Raw genomic sequence first — 27,622 nt, 5'->3', positions numbered from 1 at the left:
TAAAATGTATTTAATGTTTTGCATTAGCAGTAGAGTACCATGGTGTGTTGGATGTTGTGGACTTCCCAGTTTGAAGTGTGGTTTTTGCCTTCAGCTTTGTTGTTGTTACAGGTCCCTTGATCACTCAATAGCAATAGGGTTGGACTGAGGGGAATTCAAGATTATCTGAATTCTGCTGTGTACTAAAATCTGGCATTTGTCTGAGCCACTGCAACTTGGTTGATTGCTTTTAATTGTTAACTTAGGACATTGTTGCTTTAGGCCCTGTAGATAATTGAGACAGGAGAGGTATTTCCAGAAGTTTATTCAGGTCTTCAGGCCAGATTATTTGGGCCAAATCATCTTCTATGGTTTTTCTCTCTGGTGAATTTCTAGGGAGTCTGTAAAATTATACTCCTACCTTAAAGAATTATATTTAGATGAGCTGCATCCAGGCTTTGGCAGCATTGATGGACTGCCAATCTATAATGAAGTATTCACTGATGGATATGGTGGGACTTAGTTAAAATGTAATAAAGCTATTATGAAAACAATTGCTAATAAAAATGCTAAGTGCTATGGGCATGTGCAGTAGTATGTGGAGGAAATTTTCCCACAGTGTCCTTTAGTTTCTTTCTCATTCTTTCTCATAAATCTTCTTTTCAATAACTTGCCTTCAGAGAGCTTGTTCCTTTGTATCCCCAAAGGCCCTGCTTTCTTGAGCATTACATAGACTCAGCAGTACTGATAGCAGTTATGGACCAGGGCCAAGTTCATAAATCTAGATTGCAAAAATGACCAGTGGGCAAATTAAATGGATTTTCTTTTAAGTGGCTTTTAGCTGTCTCTTTCAATAAAGGAATGCTTTGCTCCAGATGTCCTTTTGAGCTTGGCCCAGTTGTTTCTCTGCTGTGGGGAACATACTGGAAATGTCCATCTCGGGACCTCTGAGGGTGAGGCTGAAGAATGACTGTGTTCGCTCTCTGTTGCAGGGTCTGTGCCTGAAACCAGCCAGATTGAGGCAGGAAGCAAAGCCCCACAACAGCAGTGTGTTTCCCAGCTGTCCTCTGCAGCAGGGAAAAGCAGAAAGAGGCTGAAATCTCAGGAGATGCACTTGCAGGAACGTTTGCCATTCCTTTGTCCAGGAGGGATGCGGAGAAGATACTGGTGAGAGTTTGATGTCTTACAAGCTCCTCCACCTGTTCTGGCATTGACACTTGGGGTCTCCCTGTCCACCTTCTGGTTTTTGTAATACTACATGAGCTCAGGGTGTGTGCTCCTCCTGTCTTATGGGCTGTGTCCCAAGGACAGGTTGGGTTTTTTTGTTTCCTCAGTCCAGTATCTACATTTGCTGCTTTCTCCTGCCACTGTCACAGGGCTTCTGTACTTTCTTGAAGTACTATCAGGTGTGCAGAGAAAAAGACAAGGATGGAGGAAAGTTCCCTGTCCCACTTCCCGTGTCCAGATTGGAGATCTGTGGTGCTGGTTGCTCTCAGGCTGTTGCTGCAGCCACACAATAAGTGTTTTCTGCATTTCTGGAAATGAAAGAGGATTCTTGTCTCTGCAGATCTGCTGTTGACCACTGTGTACCCTGTGGCTTTCTTTTAGAGAAGTGTTGGTGTGCAGCATGCAGACATGCCACAGTGAAACCCCACACAGCTTGGATCTGAGAGAGGTGTTGCAGAAATAGCGAGTCTGGAGTCTACTTTTGAGCAATCAAAGTGCTCAGTTGAAGTATTTTCCTTTAATTCAGTTCATTTATTGACGTACTAGGTTAAAAGGTGAAACACAAATCCTGGGAAGATGCATGCTTTTCCAGGTTTTGGGACACTTTCTAAATGAACCTGGAGAATACAAGTAAAATAGAACAAATTATTAAACATGAAGGTAGCCCCTGTTCAAATTAGTGTTTTGTTTCTGAACTGCTTTATTGAAAATTTCTCAGAGCATAACCTGTTTCATACTGGGAAATCCTAGGCCAGTAACTTTATGCTACCTTACATCGATATCAGCAGCAGATCTTACTATGTGAAATACCCTGCCATGTGCAGCCTCTGTTATGAGATATCTCAAGACTTAGCTATTTTTTCGTTTGTTTTTCTTTTCCAGCAAAGATGAGGTTAAGACAGAAGATGTCTCTGCGGAGGGTCCAGAAGACACAATTGAAGATGTTGATGTTGTTGGTACAGACCAGGTAATTCTGGCTGGTTTTCCAGCTCTGAGGACAGCTGTAGTTGAGGTGGGTCAGTGTTAGGTCAGAGTCTCCTGGGTAGCCATGCAGCAGCAAAGGGGGTTGCTCTTTTATGGCCCTTTTCAGGATGAGAAAAGGAGGATATCCTCTTCCCTTTCCAGCTGCAACTGTAGTTTCCTCCTTCAGCTCAATCTACATTTTAGAGGCAATCCTTATTGTAGTATCAAGACATCCTTAGGTCATTTGTAAGGATTGAATGTCACTTAAGATGCATTAAGAGGAGGATCCCCTTTCTTTTTCCCCATACTCTGAAGCTTCCTTGTTAAGAGCCGTTTGCTGCAGTTGCTTCGCGTTACTGACACATTGCAGAGATGGCACTGCTGTGTGGCCTGCAGGGAATATCTGCTTCAGAAATGGTGTTTGCATTGTGCTCTTTGGATTGAAAGACTCAGAATGTGTCTGATCACTGGACAGCCCTGGGCTCTTGCTGGAGTATCCCATGTTTCTTGCCTTTTTCTCATCAAGGCTGTTGGGCAGATTAAATTGTCCCTGAACAAACTGGGGATTTGAAGGGAAGCATGAGAACATTGTGGGCTTGGAGTGGCAACCAGTATAGCCAGGGGCTTGTCTCATGGGCACTGATTGCCTTTGGGATCCAAGTTTGGCAGAGCTACAGCTGTGTGCCTGGCCTCAGCTCAGCCCTGGTCACTGCAGCAGGGAAGGACTTTTAGCCCTGTGGGCCAGCGCAGTGCAAGGACTCAGGATGTTGTACAGCAGGGCCTTGTGGAGTGGCTGTACAAGGAAAGGGGTGGAGGGGAGAGAAACACCTTGGTTTATCCTGTAGCTAATCACAACCCTTCTGCCCCCTAAATGTTTCTGTGTCAGCCACTACAGGGGGCTGAGCAGTTCCTTCAGGTTTTTCCCTGTTATCTGCACTTCAGAACATAACTCAGTGTTTGGCAGACAGTATTTTTGCAGTGAGTCAGGCAACTCCTTGATTTCCAGTGACTGGTTATCTGGGATCTAACCACCACATTCAGACTTTGCATGATTTTTGTCTTTTTAAATGAGTTTTTGCTGTAAAGTTCAGCCAAGGTTTTTTTAACATATGGTGGGCTTAAATTTTTAAAGAGGACTACCTTTTCTTTCAGTTATATGCATGTTAAAATGTAGACAGTTTGGCCCATGTACTCAAAGCAGCTCCTACTGAACAAAGATAATAGAAGAATTTAACTCCATGGACAAAGATCAAAGCCATACAGAAATTGCACTACTTAGGCAGTATAGTGCCTTTCCTGTTGTGCCTTTTCTGGGCTTTTTGGGGTATGGAAATGCTTCTTTCCTTCTGTGGAAGCTGTAGCTCTTTATAAGAGCTGGCTCTATGTCTAAGTTGCTGAATGGTTTGATGCTACACTGTTACTCTGATTCCTTATAGGCTCTTACATGATATTTTCTTCAGAGGAGAGCACTGACTTAATCTCTTTTTTCTTGTGATGTAGGACAGTTAAAACACTGAGAGGATGAACAGAAGTGAAGCACACGCTCTGTTTTTTCTGCAAGTTGTTTAACTCATCAATGTGACGTGAGAGCATCAACTGAGGTGGCAGGAGACGTGGGTCACGTTGTCTCTGTGCCCACAGGCCTCCAGCCAGAACCAGCTTGTAGCACTGTGGTTGATTTCTCACCATTGCTGGCTGTGGGCATTACTGAGGTGGCTGCTGCAGTTCCCGGGTTGGGCCTTCTGAGCATCATTACTCAGCTGCATCCTCATCCTTGATGCTGCCTTGGAAAAGCTCACAGCTGCAGGATTGGAATCAGGGTATTGACAAACACTGAATCAAAGACACTGTGAACCAGGTGAGACAAGCCTGTCCGCAGCATGTGGGGCCAGTGCTCTGCTGGCTTGTTCTTTACTGTTTAAGATAACCAAATGGAGATCTGTGTGTTTCCTTGCACCCAGTGCAGGGGAGAAAAGAGCCTGGCCCACCTGTGAGCACTGGGACTGCTGGCTGATGGCAAGTGCCATTTCCTGCCTGTAAAATGGAAAACCTGGATCAATCATCTGAAAGTATTTCTGAATTCCATTGCTTAGAACAATGTGTTTAGAGGTCTGTAAGTATCAGGACATGTTCCTGGAAAACCTGTGTCAAGGCTTCAGAGTAACAAAGAAAGAAACAACGGACCAGCTGACTATTTTCCTCTGGAAATCCTTTGTATAGTGATCATGTGGTGTTTACTTGGAAAAATCCTGGAAAGACAGTGTAAATAGACTGTAAATATGGCCATTCATAAATAGAGGGTTTTTGCATTAAGAATTTGCAAATGATGGTCACTCGAGTGTTTCAGTGGCAGTCGGCTGGGGAGTGGGAGCTGCTTTCACTGATCCTGCTCACTGCTCCCTGGAATTGTACATTGCAGTAATCATATCAGCTTTATTTTTTATATATTTATATATATATATTTTGGATTGCAACTATGTAAAATAAACTACAGAACTATTGCTATCCATTAGTACTGAATGTGTAAGTGATACTCCCACACCGTGATGGAGAAAGAATGGCAGCAAATGTGAGCTGGCCTTTGCAGTTGTGTTATTGCACAGGCTGAGCAGGGAATTTCCATGAAGATGGAAGTGAAAGCCATGACTGTTGCCCAGGTATTGGGTACACTGAAGTGGCCACAGTGCATCCATGATTCTCCTTGTGCATGGTGTGCAGGCTGACACAAGGGAGGTGGTTCTCAGGTTCCTCTATGATTCCATCAGTAACTCCCCCTACCTGGACTGGGCTACTGATGTTTCCCCTCATCCATCTGTGGATGATTTGTGGATCTAGGCCTAAAACTGTTTTCCTAGTCAAGCTGTATTCTGCCTACTCAGGTAGGCAGAATACAGCTTGACTAGGAAAACAGTTATACCTGGACCCACATCAAACATATGGATACTTTAATTTCTGTTACAGTGGGATTGGGATGGTAATTACCCTGCAGAGGCAAGGTCCAGTAATCCTCAAACTCATTTTAGGAAAAAGGACTGCTCTGAAAACAGCAGGATACATTCTACTTAGGAAAGGACTTCGTTAGCAAAAGTATAATAGAGAGCAGGATTTGACAGGCACTTCATTAAACACAAAGTGGCAACAACAGCTACAGGCTCTGCAGAAGAGATTGACCCTGCACCATAGTGCTGTGTGACCGATGTGTCACTGCATCCTGGGAAAGTCTGTGGCTGTTTCCTGCCCAGTAACAAGCCCCCTTCTTGAGAAAAGTTTTAAGGTAGGAAAATGCATCTCTTGCAGTGTAACAGATGTTCAGGATCACCTTCTGCAATGCCAGTTGGTCATCCTTTCCCTGAGGGACCAGAGCATCACAGAAATGCTGTGTATCTTTACTGCTTATAAGCCCCAAACCATGGGCACTTAGTGAAAGGGATCCAGCCAGCCCTGGAGAAATTTGACATAGGTGAGTCTGTATTAAAACTGAAATAATTAACCAAAATCCTTCAAATGGTATTACAATTACTTGAGTTTCCTTCAGTGAGGTTCACCAGCACTTCAGCAGTGAGTTTCTTCATACACAGGTGTGTAGGTTTGTGCAGGAGGTGGTGTGAGGAGTTGAGCACAACAGGTTTCTCCCGGCTGCTCAGCAAATACTCTTTTGGATGAAGAAAAGCCTGCTAGAGGCTGATTGCTTTGCATCTGCAGCTTGTTGTAATTACCCAACCAGACTGCATACCTGTGTAACCCATCCTGTGGTGAACGGCTCTTTATTAGCAAGACATGAATTGTGTGAAGTATGTAAAAATTACATCTGTGAAATTACATGTACGAAAATCTGTATTTGAAAATACAAACATGTTTTCTAAACATTTTAAAAGATCTACACTGCAACCAAAAAAATAACTTACATCTTTTTGTACATTTTTTCCCAACAAAACCTGTTTAACACTTACAAGTGAGGCAACAATTTCAAGCTGCTGTGACACTGATGAATATCCATGGAATGTGTCAATAGCAAACAAGCAAAGGGGAGGACAGACAAAAGCACTGAATGCCCACAACAAATTAGTGCACATCACTGATCAAGTAACATTTATACAAAGGATTTAAAAAAAAAAATTGGTTCCTTCTGCATGAATTAACACACCCATTTTGGATCAACTATGAACACTCAGACTTCACTATTAAATAATCTTTTTATGATTAACATCAAAAAAACTGAAGTTTAAAAGGGCAAAATTAAAGTTGGGGCAAACAAGGACTACACAGAAAAGAAAACTTGTCTTGGGTGTTCACTTTAGTGTATTCTACTAATATGCACAGCTTGTCAGACAAAACTCTGCTTGTAAATGAATGCTGAACTGTGTACTCATTGTCACATCTCTTCCTTGCCAAGGCATAAAACCTAAAAGAGGGCTGTCTATGAGCATGAGCACACTGCAGGTGTAAATTGTCTCCTTGCCTCCCATACCAGGACAGAAATACCTGTTCACAGGTGAGATGGAGATGGTCAGTGCACCACACATCAGCTTAAAGAGAATTATACAGTTCTCATAAAAACAGTAGATTACTTTTCTCTTAAGTCAAATATTGTTATTCTTCCAAAAAAGGAATTATGCAACATCTGAAAATAAATATTTCAATCTATTTTACAAACGATAAACTATTGAATAAATACAAAAATCTCATCATTCCATATAAATGCACTTCTTTTGCTTACAAGGTAGTGTAGTGATTAGATATTTTTAGCACAAAACTAAAGAAAGTGTTTCTTTTCCCATTGATATGTTTCAGTGGAGAAAAAAACCCCACTGAAAAGTATCAGTGTGTAGCAGACCTGCTGCAGACTGTCCCTTCTCTTCTGCAAGTGCTGACCACAAGTAACCTCTATTCAAAATCCTCATCATAGCCATATTCATCCAAGTCTACATCAGCCAGATGGGAAGGCATTTCAAAAAATGGTCTTTTCTCCATTTGATACTTTAGAACACTGGCCTTCTGATGGTCTACAGGACTCAGTTCTGCTTCATACCTAGAAGCAGACAGAAAGAAAAAAAAAGAAGAAAAAAAAGAAAAAAAAGAAAATGAAAGAGTCTAACTATGCCAAGAAGTGCCTAAATGTTGGAACACTAACAAGGCAGCTGCAGGAAAAACATACTTCCCAACATTTTATAATAAGCATAACCACAACAGCACCAGGGTTCTGTAATAATTCCCTGAATTTAAGTTAGCTTTCTCTCCTATCACATGCTGAACTTCCCAGTATGAAATGCAGCTCTACTGAAAGAATTCAAAGCACACACTGACACACTGCTCCACTGACCAGGTCCTGGGTTAGAGTGACTCACATTCATGCATGTCTTCCCAACTACTACTGAATTTCATCATGTTTTTACTTCACAGGACTGTGCAGAGAATGAGCTTTAGATACTGCGTTTTTGTTCTTTAAAACTGCTTTATAAAGGCATTGTGTGCTCATCAGCTGTTCTTTCAGAGAAAGACATAGCACAAAGTAGTTAAATACTAAGACTCCACTGTGCACACTAAAATAGAGCAGCACCTTGAGTTTCTCCCATGAGTTCACCACCAATTTAAACAGAAAACAAAAGTCATCTGAAGGTTCAATTCACCAAGTTACAAATTTAAAAACAAGGGCTTATAAAAAGATGCATATTCTAGAATAAGAGTTTTGGGAAGGAAGTGTTTATTCTTTTTTAAATAAATGATAGTGGTGGTGAGGCTGTACTTTAGTAGAGAGGATTCATATTAACTGTCCTGCTGCATTCTTACCCGTCGTTCCACTGCTCACTTGCTGCCTCTTCTGCTACCAAGATATCATACTCTTCAGCAGCATATTTCTCCCAGTCAGAGACCTCTTGACTTTCACCTTCACCATCCTAAACAATCATGTTGCATGTTAGGCAAAACAGTATTAATTCATTAATATAAACAGTACTAATTGCCAAGCATGTAGTTTGGCAATTCTACTCACCCGCAACATAGAGAACTGATCCTTCTGTTCATGGTCAAGGTATTTTTCAATGTTGAAAAAAGTATCAAAGAACACATTTGTCAGCTTACATCGCTTTAAATCATGCAGAGTAATTTTTCCTGTAAAGAAGATTATGAGATAAGATTATTAGAGAGAAAATTATTAGATCTCAAAAGTGGAGGAATCAAAAGGTACTTTATCATTACTCAGTCATCACTGCTTAGCAACATTTGTCACTGATCCTCAATGCAATGGGAGAGATGCAAACAGATGAAATACATACCTAGAGATGTGCCCTTCAAAGTGTACAAAACTTGAAATGGTTCAGATTTTTTTCCTTGCTGTGGTTGTTGTATCCCACAGCCTGTCAGAATGTTGAAGTGAGATGCAGTCTACATCCCTCAGCTATTAAAAATCATTTAAGGTATTTGTTTAAGCTTCCTCAAAGACAGAAGTCTCTAGTGAGTTAGCCATTCCTTCCCAAGGAGTGCTTGGGTAGCAGGTAGGAATCTCCTATGGCAGCAGCCCTCTCTCTTCCCTGACTTGAGCAGATAAATGTATGACAGACATGACAGTGTGTGACTATGCTTCATGCAGATGAATTTTTCATAGAGTCAAGGTTGCCACACTTGTCCAGTCTGATCAATATTTACTACTTGAGAGGAAAGCTAAATGCTCAAAGGTGTTTTGTTTGATTTTTATAGTGTGATACTTTAAAGACTCAAATCAATGGATGTGTTAAGCATTAGAAGCATTTGTCAGGTTGCTCAGAAATGTTACCCTGTTTCAAAGCTGAATATTGAAGCTTCTGCAGAAAGGCTAAAAAATATGAGATACACAAGGGAAGACAGACGACTATCCTTACAACTCCCCTTTATTGATTCACCTGGAATACAGACAATCTTCCATTGTTAATCAAATAGCAACTAACTGAAGATGTTATGGAACATGAGTTCAATAAAAGCCAGACTTGGAACAGTATTTCCTCAGCGTACTGTCCCAGCCTCTAACAAAGTGTAACTCAAGGACATCACAGGGAAGCAAAATCCAAGTCCCATTTGTACATGGCTGCCATGCTTGCATCTGTCACGAAGGGCCCCAGTGTGTTCTGCTGGCTTGTCACTGGTGCTGCAGGAGGACACAAATCCCCCGTGGCACCTGTGCCCTATCTGTCAGACCCACACAGATGGCTGGTGCACAGAGCCATTTCAAATGGCAGCAGCTCTCCACAAGCAAGCAAATGATTTGAATCCTAGTTACATAAGCTCCCAGTTTAAGTTAGACTCCTATGTTTGGTTCATTGATTTGCTCTCCAGTTTCCATTTATTGCAATGGGAGCTTAGACACGCAACACTTGTGTAGATGCCTACCACTGTCTCTCAAACACCAACAAAACAGGAGTAAAATTTAAGTAATTAATTCAGGTCTCCAGAAATTCAAGTTTGCTTTTTTGCACACAGAGCATTCTATAGAAAATGTATCACAGTTTAGCCATAACTTTATGAAAGTGTCTTCTTTTGTTTCGAAGCTACAAAGTGAAACATCAGTTATGCTGCTAGTTTTTGTATTAGAAAATCAGACTTTTTTCTTAATCCACCTTTTAAACATGATTCAGTTTATACTAAAAAAAAAAAAAAAAAAATCAACCCTTCTTAACTGGCTTTCATTTTTGTTACCCTGAATAACTCATCTTGGTTGTGTTTGATAGTCTTCTTTTATCATCCTCATGACATTGATGTATCTCATCTATCTTGTTTCATTTCAAATGTAGAACATAAATATTATAAAAGCCTTTCAGAAGCATAACATAAAACTGGAAAGGAGCTACTGAGTTCAGGAGGTGATTGTGAGCAACCATAAAACATAAATGTGTTTCTCAGAGCTCGGTTCACTTCATTTTAAATGCCCCCTAGCCCCCATGCATTACACAATGTTGGTCTAAGACTTCATTCCATTGATATCAGGGATGGAGCTTTCAGATGAATCACACTTAATATTCCTTCTTCATTTACAATTTTTATCTGCCTTTAGTGATGTGATTTCACTAAGCAAATCCATTTTAACTTGTTTAAATAAGAATATCAAGCTTTATGTTCTAATTTTGAGCCATTTCAATTCCCTCAGCATGCAAAAAATCCCATCTCAATAAATGACAAGTGTCTTAAAAAAATTAAATTTCTTGTAATTTAAATATTCTTAATACTAGAAAGAAAGTGGGCAATAAACCTGACTTACTTGGTTGTCTAACCATAATTGTATTCTTAAGTTTTTCTCAAGTGTAAAAGGTAAACTGAAGTTCTATCAGCGAAAGATGATACCATGTCAAATGCAGGAGAGTAGAATGCAGGTCAAGGAAAGTTCAAATGTGAAAAATAGCCAAAAACTCAGAAAAGTTCATTATTCTGTTAATTTTAATCCCCTTGTCATGAATTTCCTAAGGGCAACTTAGGCTTCCAGTGTAACCGAAGTCAATACTGGTCTAAGAGACAAACACGGTTTAGAAACTGTTCCCTCCAGAGAAGCTCAAATGAGCACTGGAAGAGGTGAGAAATGGGTGAACCATCAAGAGGTTTTCCTGAGAGCTTCACCTCAGCTAGATAGTGACAAGGTTTTACTCAAGGCAAAATGTGGCTACAATCACAAAATGAAAGCTGACAAGGAATTTTAAAGCAGCATATTAAATTTTTGTATGGAAAGAATGCCTGCCTGCTGTTGGATGACCAATCAATTATTAAGCTTTAACAGATGTCAGTGAAAAGACAACCTCAAGGCATTTTGTTTGTATGACCAACTGAGTGCTCTTAAGACTGCACTAAGTCCAGAGAAACAAGATGGAAAAGGAGTTTATTACCTTCATGTTGTGGCTTTACAAGATCCAGCATCTGGCACAGGCAGTCTTCAAAAGGCAAAGGTTCTATGGCCATGTTTTCTAATTTTTGGCACTGTTCTTCATAAAAATATTCCAATTCATACATAGACAAAGCACCATCACCATCAAGATCCATGCAGCGGAACCAGTATTCAATGCTGGAATTCAGTCATTAACAGCAGAGACAAACTTACTACAGATTTTCAAGAATTCATGTTGCCTGTTTCAAAGGCAAAACTAGATTTAAGAGTACATTCCACTAATCCATGGAAAGGTATTGAACACCAGCTACTGTGGTAAGAGTTGCTGGTATTTGCTACACCATCCATTATTGCATTTGAAAACACATGTGTTAATGGTATGTAGGAGAAGACTAAAACACATAGTTTTACATTAAAAAAGAAAATCAAGGGAGACAATGGAAAATTGAATTGTACATGACAACTTCAGTATTTTGGGCATGTTCCCATACTAAACAAGCTAGTGACATGTCACATGATAGGTTTCTCATCAGTACCATACAGGAGCTGCACAGCTTCCCAGAATCACTGGCATCATGAAACAGCTGCAACATCCTTAACCTATGGCCCTGTTTATAAATAGGCCACACACAACTTATGAAACAATAACACTGAATTAGCCTCTTAAAAGTCAATAAATTAGACTTCTACAGCTACAGCAGGAGACACTGATAAACACAGATGATGCAAAGAACTGGGCCACATTTCCACTCATGTTTTTATAGTATAAGCTTCTTCCATTAGAGTTGCAGCTGTTTATCAGTGGTCCCCATTTAAGGACTGGAAAAACAAAATCAGTCTTTATTTCTGCTGAAACAAATTCATTCTTACCTAGTTGGTGTTTTCTTGTCCTCTTCAGATATCAAAAACCAGACAAAATCAGCGTAGCTAATCTTCCCATCTTTTTGTGCTTTTCTACCTCTTGGAGGCCAATGAGGAAAAAGATAGAAAATTTATTTTAGAAAACCTAGCTTTTACTAAGCAAAATTAAGGATTATTTTCTTGTTGGTATTAACTATTTACTCCTAAATGATCCAGTGTTCATAAGGTGCTAAATAGTTAACAGAAGAGCCATCTCAAAAATTTTTGATGATATATTATCTACAAGTACAGAGGCTTTTAAAAATTTCTATTCAGGTAGAAGGGATGAGAACTTAAAAGCTTTACAGAACTCCACTAGCTAAAAGTTTTGGAATGAAAATATGAAGATAAAAATGAAACAGAAATCTTCAGGAAGTAAATGTCCATGGCAAGAACATAATTGTCTGTTTCTACTCTCATAAATGCAGGAACCAAGTAAGTTGCACACAGTCAACCAGTCTAGTAAAAAGTCAGGTAGGCAGTTCCTAGACATTACATTTCAATAATGAAATTCATTTTTTGATGTTTTAACTTCAAGATGTCTGGAAAAATATGGTATATGTTTTTGTCTTGCCCATGAAACTCAGATAAAGGAGTAAGCTCTAGACATATTCCTGGTAAGTCTCTTATTTCAGCTTTTATTTCTGTTGATCGGTTGCTTTTTATCTCAGATATTGTGCTAGGAAACATTTCAAAAATTAATGAAATGCCATAAATACAAAAGAGGAAGTCAATCCCAAGGGGAGAAATGAAGAATGACTGTCAAAAATGTGAACTAACTCAACTGGAGGCATTCTTCTAAATTTATTGATGCAATAAGCATTGATTTTACAATTAGTGCTTAAAAGCTCAGTTCTCCTCACACATTTTACAGGTTTGAGGGATGGAAAAAGAATTATTTCTTCCTTCTTCATTCCCATCATACAATACCCAGTGGCCCATGTTCATATGGGTAAAGAGAGTGAAGAACTTGAACCGTACCAAAGGTTCCAAGACCACTCTAGTACTACTAGAATTTGAACTACAAATCTTATCTTGAAATTCACTGCTCCTTTGTGAGGGGAGTCATCTTTTTCCCTTGGAATACCACTGAATTTAACAAGCAAAAATGAAATGGGATTTAGACCAGCATACAAAACAAGTACCTTGTTACTGCTCCTGAGAAGATGCGCTCTATCATCCTATTTGAAATTGCTGTGAAGAAAAGTTTGAAACAGTGTCAACTCTATGCAAGTTATTTTTGCATGTATCCTGTTGTTGAAGAGTTTACTGGAACTCTCCTCTTACATACACAGATCAGTGAGAACGATCAGGGGTAGTGCTCATTAATCTCTTTAAGGTCTTTTAGAGAGGATCACTTAACACAAAGCCTCAAAGCAAAACTACAACCACCCAGCTTTGAATGCAAACTTAATGCAGAAATAGTAATCAAATTGCAATACAAGTAATAAAATTGGCTGATTAATAAAACTGCATTTCCCACTTCTTTGACAAGTAAATCATGTTTTCCAGTGGCAGTAAGTTTTACATGACCTTGGCAAAGAGCCAAACCAGAACTGGCACGATCACACATAATAAACATACCTTACTGATTCTGACGGGGGTCTATTTTTGACGTGGTTTTGATCCATGCTTCTATTTTGAAACCATTTCAGGGATTTTACAGACATGTCTGAACTAAGCACTTCTTTTGTAAAGGATTTCAATTTATCATTAAGAATTTGCAAAATTAAATTGCAGGTGGCACTGCAATTATTAGTTGTGTGTATTAGTTGTGCTTTCTTCCTAAAATGTACTAACTTAATAGAACAGCCACTCAAATGAAAGCAGTTTTCCTTTCTCACTGTCCTAAAGCACAGTCAAACTTTAGTAGGCAAATTTTGAGAAGCAATCAGAATTGTGTTTATCCTTTTTAATGTGGGATAATACTCCATAATCACTTTGTGCTTAGGTAAGCTTTCCAGTCCTGAAAGGAACACTATGAAGATGGACACAAGGACCTAAAAAGAGCCCCAACAGTTCCATACAAGCTACAAGAATATTTAAAATAGGAACAAGCATGCAAGACTATAGAATCACAGTCATTACATATTGTACATGCAGCAAATGTAAACCTGCTAAGTAGTGCTTAACAGTATTAAAGCAAAACACACTGCAGCTGAGTTAGCAAAACCCCAAATAAGCCAAGTACCTGAAGGTATGTTTGCCTTTTCTACTCTTTCCATATCTTGCCATAAAAGTAATGCTCCTTGAGTAATATCAGTAAAATGGACTTTGTCCAAGATAACAACCCAAAATTTCCAAATAAAACCATTTATAATACACCAACACATAAGTGATATTTGCCCTACTTCTTTGTCAAGATCAGAATTCAAATTCAGAATTTTCCTCAAATGTGGTATTTGTAAATGTGGTATCAGTAGCATCACAGATGACTTGTCCTGCTTTAGTTTACTGAGTCAGCAGGACCAGCTACACCAACAGACTCATGAAACTGTCCTTGGCATGAAAACACTTCCTCAGCTCAAAGTTTACAGGTCATTTAATACATGTAAACAAAGGTGCTTCATTTGTCATACCATAATCATTATGTCGAGCTAAATCCTTCCGATCAATATAGAGGTCATGGTCTGTGTCCAGCTCCCAAAATTTGCAATAGATAACATAAAAATGTTCATATGAGAAGTACTCTGTCAGCTGGTTAATATCAGCTTCCTCTTCCAATAATGCCACATTCTGTTATCAGAAGGACAAACAGAACATATTAAAGAGTTTGTAAGACATTTATTTTTGAATGGTCTGATTTCTCATAACTAAGTTAATATCTAATGCTATTTCAGTGGAACAATTTTTGTTTTCAGGGACAATGGACACCATACAGTGTGACAGCAAAACTGAACACGTGGCAGAAAATGAATGCATTCACAAAAGAATGAACAGATCAGACCAACTTCTGCTACACATTTACATGTATACAGCTCCAGATAGAAAAAGTTACATTTAAACATATTCTAATGTATGAGAATTAATGCAATTGGGTCTTCATTACTTTTTGGAAAAGGAAGAAATGCTATTTATGTTACTCCCTTAAGCCTTTAGTTAATGCAGTTTTTTAAAACTTCCAGAAATATCTGTCTTGCAAAATTTTAGATATTACAAACCTGCAAAAAGTTGCTTTTCCTGAGTTCATTACAAGTTATTTTCCCAGACCAGGACCTATTTACTGTATAAAATATTCTCTGTATGACCTGCAAGAAAGAGAAAATGGAAAGAAACTTTAGCTATGGTAATTAAATACCCATGCAAATATTTCTCAAGGATGTTTTAGTACAGCTGCATTACAGAGCTCCATGTTTCCCCTAATTCTATTGTTCTCATTAGTTAGAACGTCTCTTGTGTCATATTATCCACTATTCAAATAATTTCTAAATCTATATCTAAACTAATCTAGATAAGTTTTATTTCAATGTTGCAGTACCTATATCTCACTCAGTAATGTTGCAGAATATTTATATGCTATCCAAAATATGTATATTGGCAATTTCACTACCTCAAGTCTTCCAGATCTAATCAGGATATAATCAAATAAACCTATTAATATATCTTATTACTTCAGATTTAAAGACTTGCATTTGCTGTGAGACTGTTTTACTTCATAACTGATTTTACAGAAATAGAATTGGGACTGCTTAAGAATTAGACTACAGCAGATGTTGCTACTTCTGAAGTCTACAAACACAACAAATCTACATCTGACAGAAATATTTCCTGCAGGTGCAAGGAGAATTTTTTCCCCATTTAAGTTCATTCTATTTGGAAGTTCCTTGGAAAAAAACCTGTTAATAACATTAAAAGTACATTAATATTTTCCAAGTGAAGAACAAAAAAAAAATAATCTATGCAAGAAAGGCAACTAATCCTTGTGCCATGACTGATACTGGAACCAGAAACAAATACATCCATATGAGTACTCTACACATTTTTAAAAATAAATTTTACACGTACTTCAACTCAATGATCTTACAGGTCTTTTCCAAACTAATGGTTCTATGGCTATTTTGGGCAACTCACGCATTCGCTATAATTTTCAAAAATTTAGTTTACAAACTAAAGACTTGAAATATGACTTCAAAATATCTTTTTTCTGCTACTTAACTGAATTCAGTATTCACCTCAATTAGTTTGACTTAAGACAACCAGGTGTACATTTCAAGTCAGTCATTCACCACTAAACAAAACCAAAAAAAACCCCCAAAACACCCCAAGCATATTATGAGCTATAACTGCTCAACTGGTGATTGATTATACCTGCTAACTGGCAAGACTCAGTAATGCATGTGCAGCGCTTCACTTGCAAGAGAGCAGGTACTACCTAAAATCCCCTCTCCTTAGGAATCCCTTTCCTGCAATTAATATGTCCTCCCAGCTACAGGCTAAGCTTTTTATCACTTCAGACTTCAACTGTAGTAAATCAATAGTTTAAACTAACCAATCATTTTAAAATTATAAATAGAAGAATAATGCACTGATGAAGTTTTGAAAGAAAACTTAAACTGTAAAGCAGCAAGCTCCTCAGTTCTCACTTCGAACAAGAACAGCTGGTTCAATGACTCCAGACAGAAGAATAGATTATCCTGCTTCTGAAACTTAATTAATTCTAATTGTGAATTTAGGGAAGGCCCATTTTTTGGCTTACACTACAAAGCAATTTTTTCTAAAAAGATTTTTGCCTTAGCTTTGCAACTTAATCCATCTGCATGTCATTATCTCATCTGTTATACATTTAACTGCTCTAAAAATAAAAACATAATTCAATGTTTGGTAAAGACAACTGGGAACAAACTTAAACTGTTTTCTAAAGTAAACTGAGTGCAGAGTGTAAGCAAATTGTCAGAGAATTGACTTTATTATTCTACAGAGTGCTTTGTTAGAAGGGAGAAGAAACGCTGCAATACAGAGACTACAATTTCAAGAACTCATAGTTCAGATACGCACCTAACATCCTGGAAGAATAAATGTAGCATCTTATCTGTACATTTGTTAAATGTAGTATCTTATTGAGACTTAAAAATAAGTCTCATTCTTAACTTATTTCAGCTCTATCTTGGCCATATATAACTGGATTGACCAACAAACCTATAACATATCTTAGGAGACAGACCAGATTGCTTTCATGGCTTACACAACAAGTGCTAAAGAGATGTATGTAATGTGCATGCATACACACATACATATGTGTAGGTATATACAAAAACCCAGCAGAATGGCTATTTTGGTTTGCAGCTGGATGTATCCTTTAGATGAAGCTTCATGTAGCAAGGTTAAGCTAACTGAATACAGGTATGAAATGGCTTCTTTCACTATAGGTAAAATAATCTATTATCATTAATAACTTGCAGGACAATTTTGGAAGACTGTAACAAGCACAGTGGTCAAAGCATGGTGCAAATAATGTCAAGGTTGTGGGTTTGACCCCTGTATGGATTGTTCACTTAAGAGTTAGACTTGATTCTTATGGGTCCCTTCCAACTCAGAATATTCTGAATTTTGTTAATAAAATACTTCCAGTAATGATTTATTCAATATTGCTAAACTTTCTCCAATTAGCTGTTCCTCCAAAGAAAAGTAAGTGGACATGGCAGGACCTTTTCTTTCCTACTCTTTTTCAGGTCATGCAGCAAGCTTTCACAATTTTAACCAGAGCAGGCTGTGACACAACCAAGAATCCACGAAGAAACAAAACAACTCACAGGCAGAACAATTCCTTCAATCACAACTGACAGGAAAGTTCTGTGAGCTCAGGTAATCATTATAACAAGAAGCAAAACCTAATGCAGCAGGACATACTTGATAGGCCAGCAAGTCTCTGTAAGAAGGATGTAACGAACAAAACCCAAATGCTCTCAAAAAAAAACCTTCCACAATTTTAACCTGGGTCAAAGTGTAAGATGGATATAAGATGATCAACACTGCATGTTTTTTTTTTTCTTGGAGAATATTCATTAAGCTAGTTTTCACATGCACAAAGAAAGTGAACTGAATGTCATTTTGAAGAACTTTAATCTTTTGAGACTTCAGTGGAATCGACTGTCTAGTCCTCAGTTGAGCAAATTTAATGTCACCGATTTCTCCCTTGGGTACAGAACAAATACTTCAGTCACATAACCCTGGGAAGACAGGAATTGAACTTTTCATGTATAAAAACCTTCCTTGGAAGAAAAGTCCCCAGAGAGACAAGTGGCAAGCAGCTTCAATATTATCATTATTTCACTTAATACTGAACATAATCATATTAATATAGATGTTTCATTCAAGACTTCACTTAATTAATCCCAGACTAAGGTCAGGATTCTAATGAATGCAGTCTACAGCCACAATCAAGAGTTTAAGATAACAGCCTGCTCTTCATTTAATGCTCATTAACTTATCCAACACTATTACAATTCACTGCTTCTCTTACTAGTATTAAATTCAGCAATTCCTTAAAAATGTTGAGAACTATCAGGCCTAAGAAAGACTCCTTTTCCACAAAATTTCTAGTTATGTAGAAATGAAGACTTACAGCCTGCTCTAACTCTACTCTTCCCATGGGACAAAGATGCTTAGAGACATTTGACTAATCTTGATTTCCTTAGTTAACCAAAAAATAGCTTTTCCAGATACAAATCACTTACTGTTGTAATATACCGAGAATGGAATTCAGATGCTTCTTTTAAAAATAAAAGGCCTGGATGACTATTCACCACATCCTACAAAAACAATATCACAAGGAGCATTCATTAGTATCCATTTAAGACAATTAGCAAAGAATAGCACACCTGCTATTCCTTAACCAAAACTGTTTAAACTAACTACCACAATCATTACTGAGAACTACATTTTCACCAAGGCTTCAGACAAATCACATTACAAACCTTTTAAAAATAAAATTATCTTTTAAATATATTGGATAAACAAAAGCTTTCCTGTTATTTTAGAAATATTTTAATAGGATTTTTTTTCCTGTATTTTAGATAAGCTGAGGATTTTGAACACTGCTGACTGTCCTAGCTTGTAATTCTGTGTCTATGATTCAGTGAAGTCAATTCAGGTTTTATTCAGTCATTTCCATAGGTGGTGTTTGCTGCTCTTCCAACAAAGATACACTAGGTTTGAATTCATATCCCACTTCTCCTTTGCCCTCCAAAGGGCTACCTGACTTAAATAACTTTAACTGACTTATGAAACATCAAAGATTCCAATACATATGTTATTCCTACAATTGATTTTAAATCTTTCCAGGGTGCTTAAAAAACACCTCACCTTATGCAAAATTATTAACTGTAAAACAAGTCACTAGCATCTTAGTGGATCATGCAAAGTCAGTTGCACTAAATATTATCAATAAACTTTAATGATGACTATGAAAAAGTATGTTTAGTTCAAGCAACTCAGGGCTTTGCCATTCATCATTTTGTGGTGTTCTAGAAATAGTTTCAACTGCAACTTACTTGTAAGAAAGGAATGAAGTCTTCTTGCACCAAGTAGTTACATCCAGGGTTCATCAGAAGATGAACAAACTTCGCAGCATCATCATAGCAGGTCTGAAGTACTCTGAAATGGAAATATTTCTATTTAGTATTCTACACAGAAAATTGCTCATGCTACCTCATGCAGGCAACCTAGAGCAAGGCCTATGAAACAATATTTATTAAAAAGGTCATTACAAATGTCAAACCATGCTCCAAGTGAACTTATCAAAGCAGAAGTGTCTCTTAAATTGATGTTAAAGGAGGTGGGTACACCATGTAATTGATTACATGAAAGGACAATTTAAAGTTAAAATTAGAAAAGAGCTAAAAATAAAAAGCACATTGCTCAGAACTAGCATCTACAAGTAAGGGCCATGGTTGTCACTTCTCATGAATTGTCATTTACCCAAACATTTTAAAATCTATAAACCCTGTAAATGAAGATTTGTTTATATTAAAGTATTATTTAGTTACATTTTCCCATGTACAAGCTTGCTGACAACAGCTGATTATGGGAAAGTGTTTTATTCCCCTTTACAAGACAAGATCACATTCAGAACTTAAAATATCACATTTCAATGCAAAAAAATGCAGTACTTCTAAAAACAGTAATCTACTTACTTCCGCCACATTGCAACAAATTTATGAACTGACACGTATCCTGTTCGTTCACCTCCAGCACAATAAAACAAAGGACCTTTCCAGTACAGTGGGCATTCACAAGCCTACAAGTAAAGTATACATCAAGTCAGTTTATTGATTGCTTATCTGAGGGCTACTCTTCTATTTATGGATCCTTCAAAATTTACAAGTGTTAAGAAAAAAGCATTAGGGAAGAGAATTTTTTAAAAATCAGTCTCTGAAACCAGCTTCACGTCCTGAAATAATCTATTTAAAGCAACTTTAGGCTGAAATCCAAAAGTGGAGAGCAAAACACAGGGAAACTTGTAGCATTCCTAACAGACTAACACAGTGAGTCACGTGGCTGTCTGTCCATGCTCCAAGCAGCTGAACAGAGTCCATCTGAAGCTCCACTTCAAGAGCTGGATGTCTTTAAGCTAAGCTCAAGACAGCACACTTACAGACCCTGTGAACTGGAGCAAATTGACATTTGTCTGGCTCAGAAGATGGCTCAACTCATCTGCATCCTTTGCATGTGCATGGCACATCCTGTATCCAATTTTAAGTAGCAGGCCAGCCTGCCCTGAGCAGCAGGATCTTGCTTTAGGGTACTCAACAGCTACACATTCCCAACTCCAGTGTAAGCACAAGCACCTAAAGCCCAAGTGTCTGCAGCTGTAACAGCCAAGAGCCCAGCCTGCCTAAAACAGACTCCAGCTGGGAGCAGTCAGACATGCTGGCATCCCCAAGGATCTCCAAAAACACTGAATACTGCAAGATGTGTAAGGTCACTGGAGCAAAAGTACAATTACTTCTCATGCCATAGCTTAACTAGTACTTCAAACAGAATAAAAGAAGTGGTTGTGATGAACACTGTCCTCATCACTGAATAACAGGTGACTGGACCCTTTCAGCTTCCTTGCTGAGAGAGAAGGGTCTCTTCCCTACCTCCTTACTTCTATGTACTTCTATGTTGGAAGGACCTGTGGAAGACTGGGATCCTATCATTCAGCTTAGCAGTAAAAAAGTTTTGGTGAGGCAAACTCCCAGTCCTGCTCTTGTGAGCAGTCACAGTTTCTATTTTCCAGACCCTGGACAAAGTGACAGGAACATGGATGAGAACCTGAGACTCATTAGCAAGATCATGACTTGCAGTGAGATTTCAAGCATTAATTCAATATAAAAAAATGGAAATTTAAGTCCATTTTAACTAGCTTATTGTCTTTAAATTTACAGAGAAGTTTAAAAAATATTTGCTGTTTTCTAAGCTAAGTATTTTGTCACTCTGCCATAACTCTAAAGTATTTCTTCAGGAATAACTTGAGAGCTATAATCTCAAGTTACCAAACCATGCTGTCTTTACCAGTGTCTTTGCAATGGAGGTTTAGCAGAATGAGGAAAAAACTCCAACCTGTGTGAATATCTGAAAACAAAACATATATTAGGAGTGCTTTTGCATTAACTCTCTTGGTCAATCTGGAATGGAGAACAACATACAATGTTGTTCTTTAGTATTTGGTTACTTACGTAGCAAAAAAAGTAGTTCAAGTTTTGTTGTAATGTTTTGTTTCTTTTTATAAGGTCATTTGATAGATAGCTAATGCAGAAACTTCCACATAACTATTAACAATGTAAAATATCATTACTATTTTACTATATCATAATTTAATCTTATATAATCTTAATATAATTCATCATTTAAAATATCATAACTATTTTACTATCAACAATGTAAAATATCATTAAATACTAATGTGTGGGAGATGGAAACACACAATACAAGAAAAGCAAGCACACAGAACTCATCTTTCCTTTCCACAGGAGTACAGTGCAAAAAGAAGATGGCCAGCAAGCTCTCACCTTTGCAACCTTACCCATGTCTTCTAATGTTGCCCTCTCATTCGGAAATTCAGAAAAAGTTTTCTCAATTTTGGCAATCACAGCATCTATATTTACTTTTTCCTTAGGACATCCTCGAGGAAAATAAAAAGTTGGAATGTTTTGACTATGTGGTGGTGGCAAAGTTTCTTCCTTCTTTGTTTGAACCTAAATAGATAAATACACATTTGACAGTCAAATACCATGAAATCACATAGTCCTCCACAGATTACTTAAATCTCTTGGTATTCTATTTTTCAACACACCTTCAAAAAGATTTCAGATTATAAATTGAATAAACTATTACAGAATAAGGCCACATTGGAAAAATTGATGAGTATTTTCAAAAATGGTCATTTAGAAAAACTTCTAGGATGTTAAATATTTAATAAAAACAACTTCAATCTTCAACACATATCAAGTTTCAAGACTGACACATTGGACAGCTTCTTGGGGACACCTGAAATTACTCATGTTGTATTATCTGTTTCAGGAAAAAACCTTTCAACCTCCATCTTAACAGATATTATAAAAGAATTTGCTTTTGAAATACTTCTAGTTTTACAGATTCAAGGTTTTGAAATAAATATAATAACTTTTTTACAAGCCACCAACCTATTTAATAAAGTTATGATGAAGATTTTGGGTTTTTCACCATAAAAAAGTATAGATTTTATAAAGGTAGCAAACAATGTCTGCAGAGGGTTTTTTTTTGGGTAAAGTATATACCATGAGAGTTTAGAAAGCTGTTTCTCAAGAATTGTGATACACCACATCACTAAAAAAAAACACCAGATGACCTGTAACAAGAGAAATTTATTTAAAAGCTTTCAAGTTCAGTAAAGAAGAATTTACCTAGTAGTCAGTTTCCAAAAGAATGTCAAATAGGGCATAGAAGCAAAGATAACAGGTAAAATAACAACAGAGTTAGGAAACAACTCAAACTTAGCAATTAAACCACATTAAAGTCCTTATTCCCAATACTACTATTCAAATGTAAAAACGTTGCTATAGGGTGACTTGTCCTAGTGATGAATGTGTTCAAGATTCTGCATCTAATCTCTCATTTTCAACCATAACGGGGGGAAAATAAGCTCAAAATCTCTTCAAAAACCCAAACAAAAAAACCCCCACAAAACCAAAAAAATCTGAACTAACCCTTCTTTCCTCTCCTCTGCATTTGAGCCAGAATTCCTGTCCACAGCTGCAGAATTACCTTAACTATGTTACAAGATTTATTCCATAGAAGAAAAAGTTACCTTGAATCTGTGACACCAGGAGTCAATGTCTGTCACTTTCTATGAATACTGTTAAGTAACAACTTTTAATATCTTATCATTGGTTCACCAGTCCAGTTGATGAGGCAGCTTCAAATAAGAGGGCTACAGGGTATCAAAAATCCCTTCCAACTGCAGACTTCCAAAATTTTAGGAAGTCTAAAGACAGCAATGCTTTATTCTCCAGATAAAATCACCACCAGCACAACAAATAATGTCTGTAATGGGGTGAACACCTTGTTTCATTCTCCAGCTCTACCCATCAGCACTTTCCAAGAGCCCTTGCAGTTACCCTATTTCCCCTTTTCCCCATTTCCAAGAACTGCCTGGACTGACACAAGATTAGCTCAGCTGATCAGAGCACGTTGCTAATAACACCAAGGTCATGAGCTCAATCCCTGTACAGGTTGTTCATTTAAGAGTTGGATTTGATGATCCTTGTGGGTCCCTTCCAGTATTGCTCAGAATATTCTGTGATTCTGTGACAACCACTCCCGTGTGAGCTGCTCAAGTGGCCACAGAGCAGCAGGTGCTCCAGCTCTTCAGAGGTGCCCGATGAGGAATGCCTCATCCAAGGAAAGGGAAAGTGCAAATCACAGACTACTAACATTCCCTGAATGTTGCTGATGTCATGAGGATATCATCAGCAAATGTTGATATCATCAGCATTTCGAGGAAGCTTAGTACAAAGAAGCAAGGCATTTTTAAAATCCACAGCTAGGGAAATTTAGAGCCTCAGATAGAAAATTTCTTTTAAAAGCAAAGCTAGAAACAGAGAGAAGACTACACTGGAAAAGATCCCAGGAGAAAAAGAAAAGCTATCATCAGAACCATTTGATCATTAGATACTATATTTTTTCAGAAACCACTAATTTAGATACCTCAGTTACACAAGAAATGATTTCCATTGGTCCAGGTTAGAAGCTGTTCTTAAATACAGGAGGAAATCTCAATTCAGGATTTGTAGTAAGACCTATCCAAGCACAAGTTAATTAAAAGAATTATATGATAAGGGCTTTTTATTTATTTTTCATCTTATAGTCTGGAACACGTTCAAGACAAAGATTATAAGGAAGAAGTTCAGCAACCAATTCAGAACTTAAGACAAACATATAGTTGAAGAAAAATGATTTTTCTAAGATGAAAATGTTATATTGAAACATTTGAATTCAGCATGCTTACTGTAAAAACATATACTATTTAACCTATAAGACGGAATATTAATTCTAAGACCAAATACAGACTACAAATCTGTCATAGCAAGACAAATTAACTTTCCCTATACTGAAAGATGGCTATTTTCACATGCTGGTTTCTCAAAGTTGGCAAAAGAAGAAACTATAAAAAGGCTTCATTTGCATTAGCAAGTGTATGATCACTTCACAGTCATTTCTGCTAGAATTATTTGGTGCCTACATATAGGCATCTAGTGAGAATACCATCTAGGGCACGAAACAAAATGCCCTTGAACATTCCTTGTGGCATCCAGCACAGCTCTCACTCTGCATCTGCCACGTGGATGATCTGAGCATGCTAATGCTTCTTAAATGCCACCAGCAACTTGGAATGGGACAATTGAATTGTGCTGTTAATGTCAGTCAACACAGGAATAGGAACTGTACCAAAGAGAGAAGCACATTGTCCAAAACCATGAGCTCCAACTAATGCACTATAAAGTTGATATTACATCTCCTCCCTCTTCTCACCTTCCCAAGAAGGGCCAGAGATTCTCCTCTCAGTCTGAATAACCAAAAGGCTTCTTGTACAACTGAGGCTGCTCTGCTGTGTGTGCTCTAATGAAGGAATGTGTGATACTAAAAGGGCTCTAAAAGTGTCCCTATTTTCTGTTCAGGTGCTAGTTACTTCTGTAGAGGCACATATTGCATAGCTGATGGAGTCAGTTCTGCTATTTCAGAACAATCTAAATGCACTAATTGCGTGAGATTGGGCTGTTCTAAAATGAATTATAATTTTAACTGGGGAATTCCTTCATTAAAAAGAACAGCCAGAAGCCTACTAACATCCAGTCTTAGACTGGAAAATCTGCAGGAACAGTTCATTAATCTTTTTGCACAACTACTCCATTTCACTGGTCAATTTAACATTTAGAAAGTGATCTACATTTTCCTGTTGTTTTAAGTTAAAACCTTTAAAACTTGTAACAGTAAGCTAAACTCAAAAAAAGAGACTTGTTTGGTCAGTGAAAATTTTCCCTGCAACTTGCTGAGAAAGAGTACCAACAACAGCATGCTTGGAAATAAGGAAAAGAGCTATATAAGCTTGTAAATAACTCAAACAGATGTGTGTTGAAGTGCCAGGACTGAAGGGAGCATTAAACTTTGCAATAAGTATATATGAAGTCCAGGATCTGTAGTGTATTGCAAAGCTGCCACTGAAGTTTAGGTTTTATATAACAGATGGGAAGTGAGGATTCCTTGAAAACATCTTGTTTGCAGTAATGTAAATAAACTTCTGTAAGATTTGCCTATAGGAGAATTCAAGAAAACCTTTAATACACAACCAGTTTTCATTCTTGAGATACAGAATTGTAAAGACTGTCCACAGCTACCCAACACTTACTTGCCTTGATTTTTACAGTGAAAGAAATGGAAATGGAAGTTGTTATCCCATTGAGGTCACTGTTCAAAGGGCAAAACTTCTAATATTAATTTTGCAACTTTCCAGATCCTTTTCCAACCATTCTTTCATAATTTGTTTATATTAATAGCATAAATCAGTATTATAATTACAACACAGTAATATATTAGTATATACCAGAGAACATGGATACACCATATCCCAAAGAGAGAAATTAATTCTTCAAGCTAGACAGTCTTCTTACATCTATCACCTGATGAGTGGCATTCAGCAGAGTTAACTTTGTTATAAGCAAAAAATAAAGACAGTGGAAATTTTAAAAGGGTGGGCTTTTCCTTCTCTCTTAACTGTAAGAGCTGATGCTATGATATAATCATTCAACTACAGGAATATATATTGCTGAAACAACAAGGAAGGGAGGACTTGATCCCAGATATTTTAATAACGTATGCTCAGTAATGTCTAGCTCTAACATTTGCATGTAGCAACTGCCAAAGCAGAAACACTGAGCCCCATGAAGGGGTTGAATATGTGGATTCAAATGCAAGTGAATAAAACCTCACTTATAAAGGACTTGCTGGAAAAGAAAGCAAGGCAAATTTGTTTGTGAATTTAATACTCTTTTAGACATTTCTGAGATGAAGACATGAACTTGGGTTGGAAGGGACATCTAGATCCAACCCCTCCTGCTGTGGGCAGGGATGCCACCCACAGGTTGCTCAGGGCCCCATTCAACCTGGTCTTGAACACTTCCAGGGATGGGGGACCCACAACTTCTCTGGGTTGCCTGTACCAGGGCCAGGGCCTCACCACTCTCATAGTAAAGAATTTTTCCTCTCTTTTTAGTTTAAAGCCATTCCCCCTCGTTCCCCCTCATCCTATCACTATCTGGATTGAACTGATTGGTATTTACATTGTTTTGACAGGACTACAGAATAAGATAACTTCATTCAGAAATGCTGATTACAGCAACATTTTTTCTTCCTGTTTCTCTGAAAAAAGCCCAACCCTAAACATTTAAAAATATTTACAGAGTTTGCAGTCAGCTCTTGCTGTAGTATTTGATAGGAATTTCTATGATAATGACCATACTAGAGAAAAGTCATTGGAACGCATACAACAGGGTCAAAAAAGGACCCCAAAAATTCTACCTTACATTTACATCCAACTTCACATTAGGATTTTATAACTGATGCACCACAATCTTGCCAAAAGAAAAAAAGGCATTAAGTATTGAAAATACTATAAAGAGATTTTTGCCTATCAAATAGATGAAATAGTCTGGTTCAATTCCTCAGTAGTTTTTAACTAGGAATTTAGGAGGAAAAAAGGTCTTTGTAATATTGCTTACAATGTGCAGTACATAAGTTAATCTAGTTCGTCAACAGACTAGGCCATCTAGTCATATATTCTACTTTATGGTTCATCCAGGTAAGTTTAGCAAAGTGCACAATAAGCTAAGAGGATTTTCTGCAGAGATATGCAGTTCAGCCTTTTAAATCCCAATATCCATGCAACCACCCACGTATAAAGCTCCTCAACCACCTAACAATGAAAACAGGTAACTGCATGAAGTTCCCTGACACACAACAGAAAATGGAAGCCAACATGGAGATTCAAATGGTAACATTTTTTTAATGAGTCTTTATTAAATTCAGTGAGTTCTTAAGAATACAATGTATGTTACAGCTGATCAGTTAAACAGTAATTGTGAATGTAATAAAAAGCTGTCAGTAAGCAGGCTCACAAGGAACACCTAACCAGTCTTCCCATCCCTCTGCTCTGTTACTGCTGTCAATCTAAGTCTGACCAATAAAATCACAGAAATA

General features: G+C 37.6%; 2 protein-coding genes across 3 annotated transcripts in view; one reads left to right on the top strand and one right to left on the bottom strand.

Moving 5' to 3' along the window:
• Window positions 1–3,755, top strand: part of LOC128934538 (cohesin subunit SA-2-like) — a 56,662-nt gene extending 52,907 nt beyond the window's left edge. For both annotated transcript variants that reach the window (XM_054272169.1, XM_054272170.1), the window contains 3 exons: window positions 972–1,146; window positions 2,089–2,173; window positions 3,670–3,755. In XM_054272169.1, coding sequence (XP_054128144.1) covers window positions 972–1,146; window positions 2,089–2,173; window positions 3,670–3,678 — 269 coding nt within the window. In that variant the 3' untranslated portion in view covers window positions 3,679–3,755. The remainder of the gene's footprint in view (window positions 1–971; window positions 1,147–2,088; window positions 2,174–3,669) is intronic.
• Window positions 3,756–5,051: 1,296 nt separating this feature from the next.
• PPP2R3B (protein phosphatase 2 regulatory subunit B''beta) overlaps window positions 5,052–27,622 on the bottom strand; it is a 46,533-nt gene continuing 23,962 nt past the window's right edge. The window contains exons 3-14 of the mRNA XM_054272171.1: window positions 21,901–22,086; window positions 20,041–20,144; window positions 19,399–19,501; window positions 18,583–18,657; window positions 15,070–15,156; window positions 14,488–14,644; window positions 13,054–13,102; window positions 11,879–11,968; window positions 11,010–11,185; window positions 8,159–8,277; window positions 7,957–8,063; window positions 5,052–7,198 (exon numbers count right to left, since the gene is read on the bottom strand). Of these exons, the coding sequence (XP_054128146.1) occupies window positions 7,054–7,198; window positions 7,957–8,063; window positions 8,159–8,277; window positions 11,010–11,185; window positions 11,879–11,968; window positions 13,054–13,102; window positions 14,488–14,644; window positions 15,070–15,156; window positions 18,583–18,657; window positions 19,399–19,501; window positions 20,041–20,144; window positions 21,901–22,086 (1,398 nt within the window). The 3' untranslated portion in view covers window positions 5,052–7,053. The remainder of the gene's footprint in view (window positions 7,199–7,956; window positions 8,064–8,158; window positions 8,278–11,009; window positions 11,186–11,878; window positions 11,969–13,053; window positions 13,103–14,487; window positions 14,645–15,069; window positions 15,157–18,582; window positions 18,658–19,398; window positions 19,502–20,040; window positions 20,145–21,900; window positions 22,087–27,622) is intronic.

This window comes from Melozone crissalis, unplaced genomic scaffold, assembly GCF_028551555.1.
Source record: "Melozone crissalis strain CALT ecotype California unplaced genomic scaffold, PUWL_Pcris_2 ptg000013l_1, whole genome shotgun sequence".
Classification (NCBI taxonomy): Eukaryota; Metazoa; Chordata; class Aves; order Passeriformes; family Passerellidae; genus Melozone; species Melozone crissalis.
The sequence above is the reverse complement of the archived record's forward strand: the minus strand, read 5'-3'. Positions and strand labels throughout refer to the sequence as shown.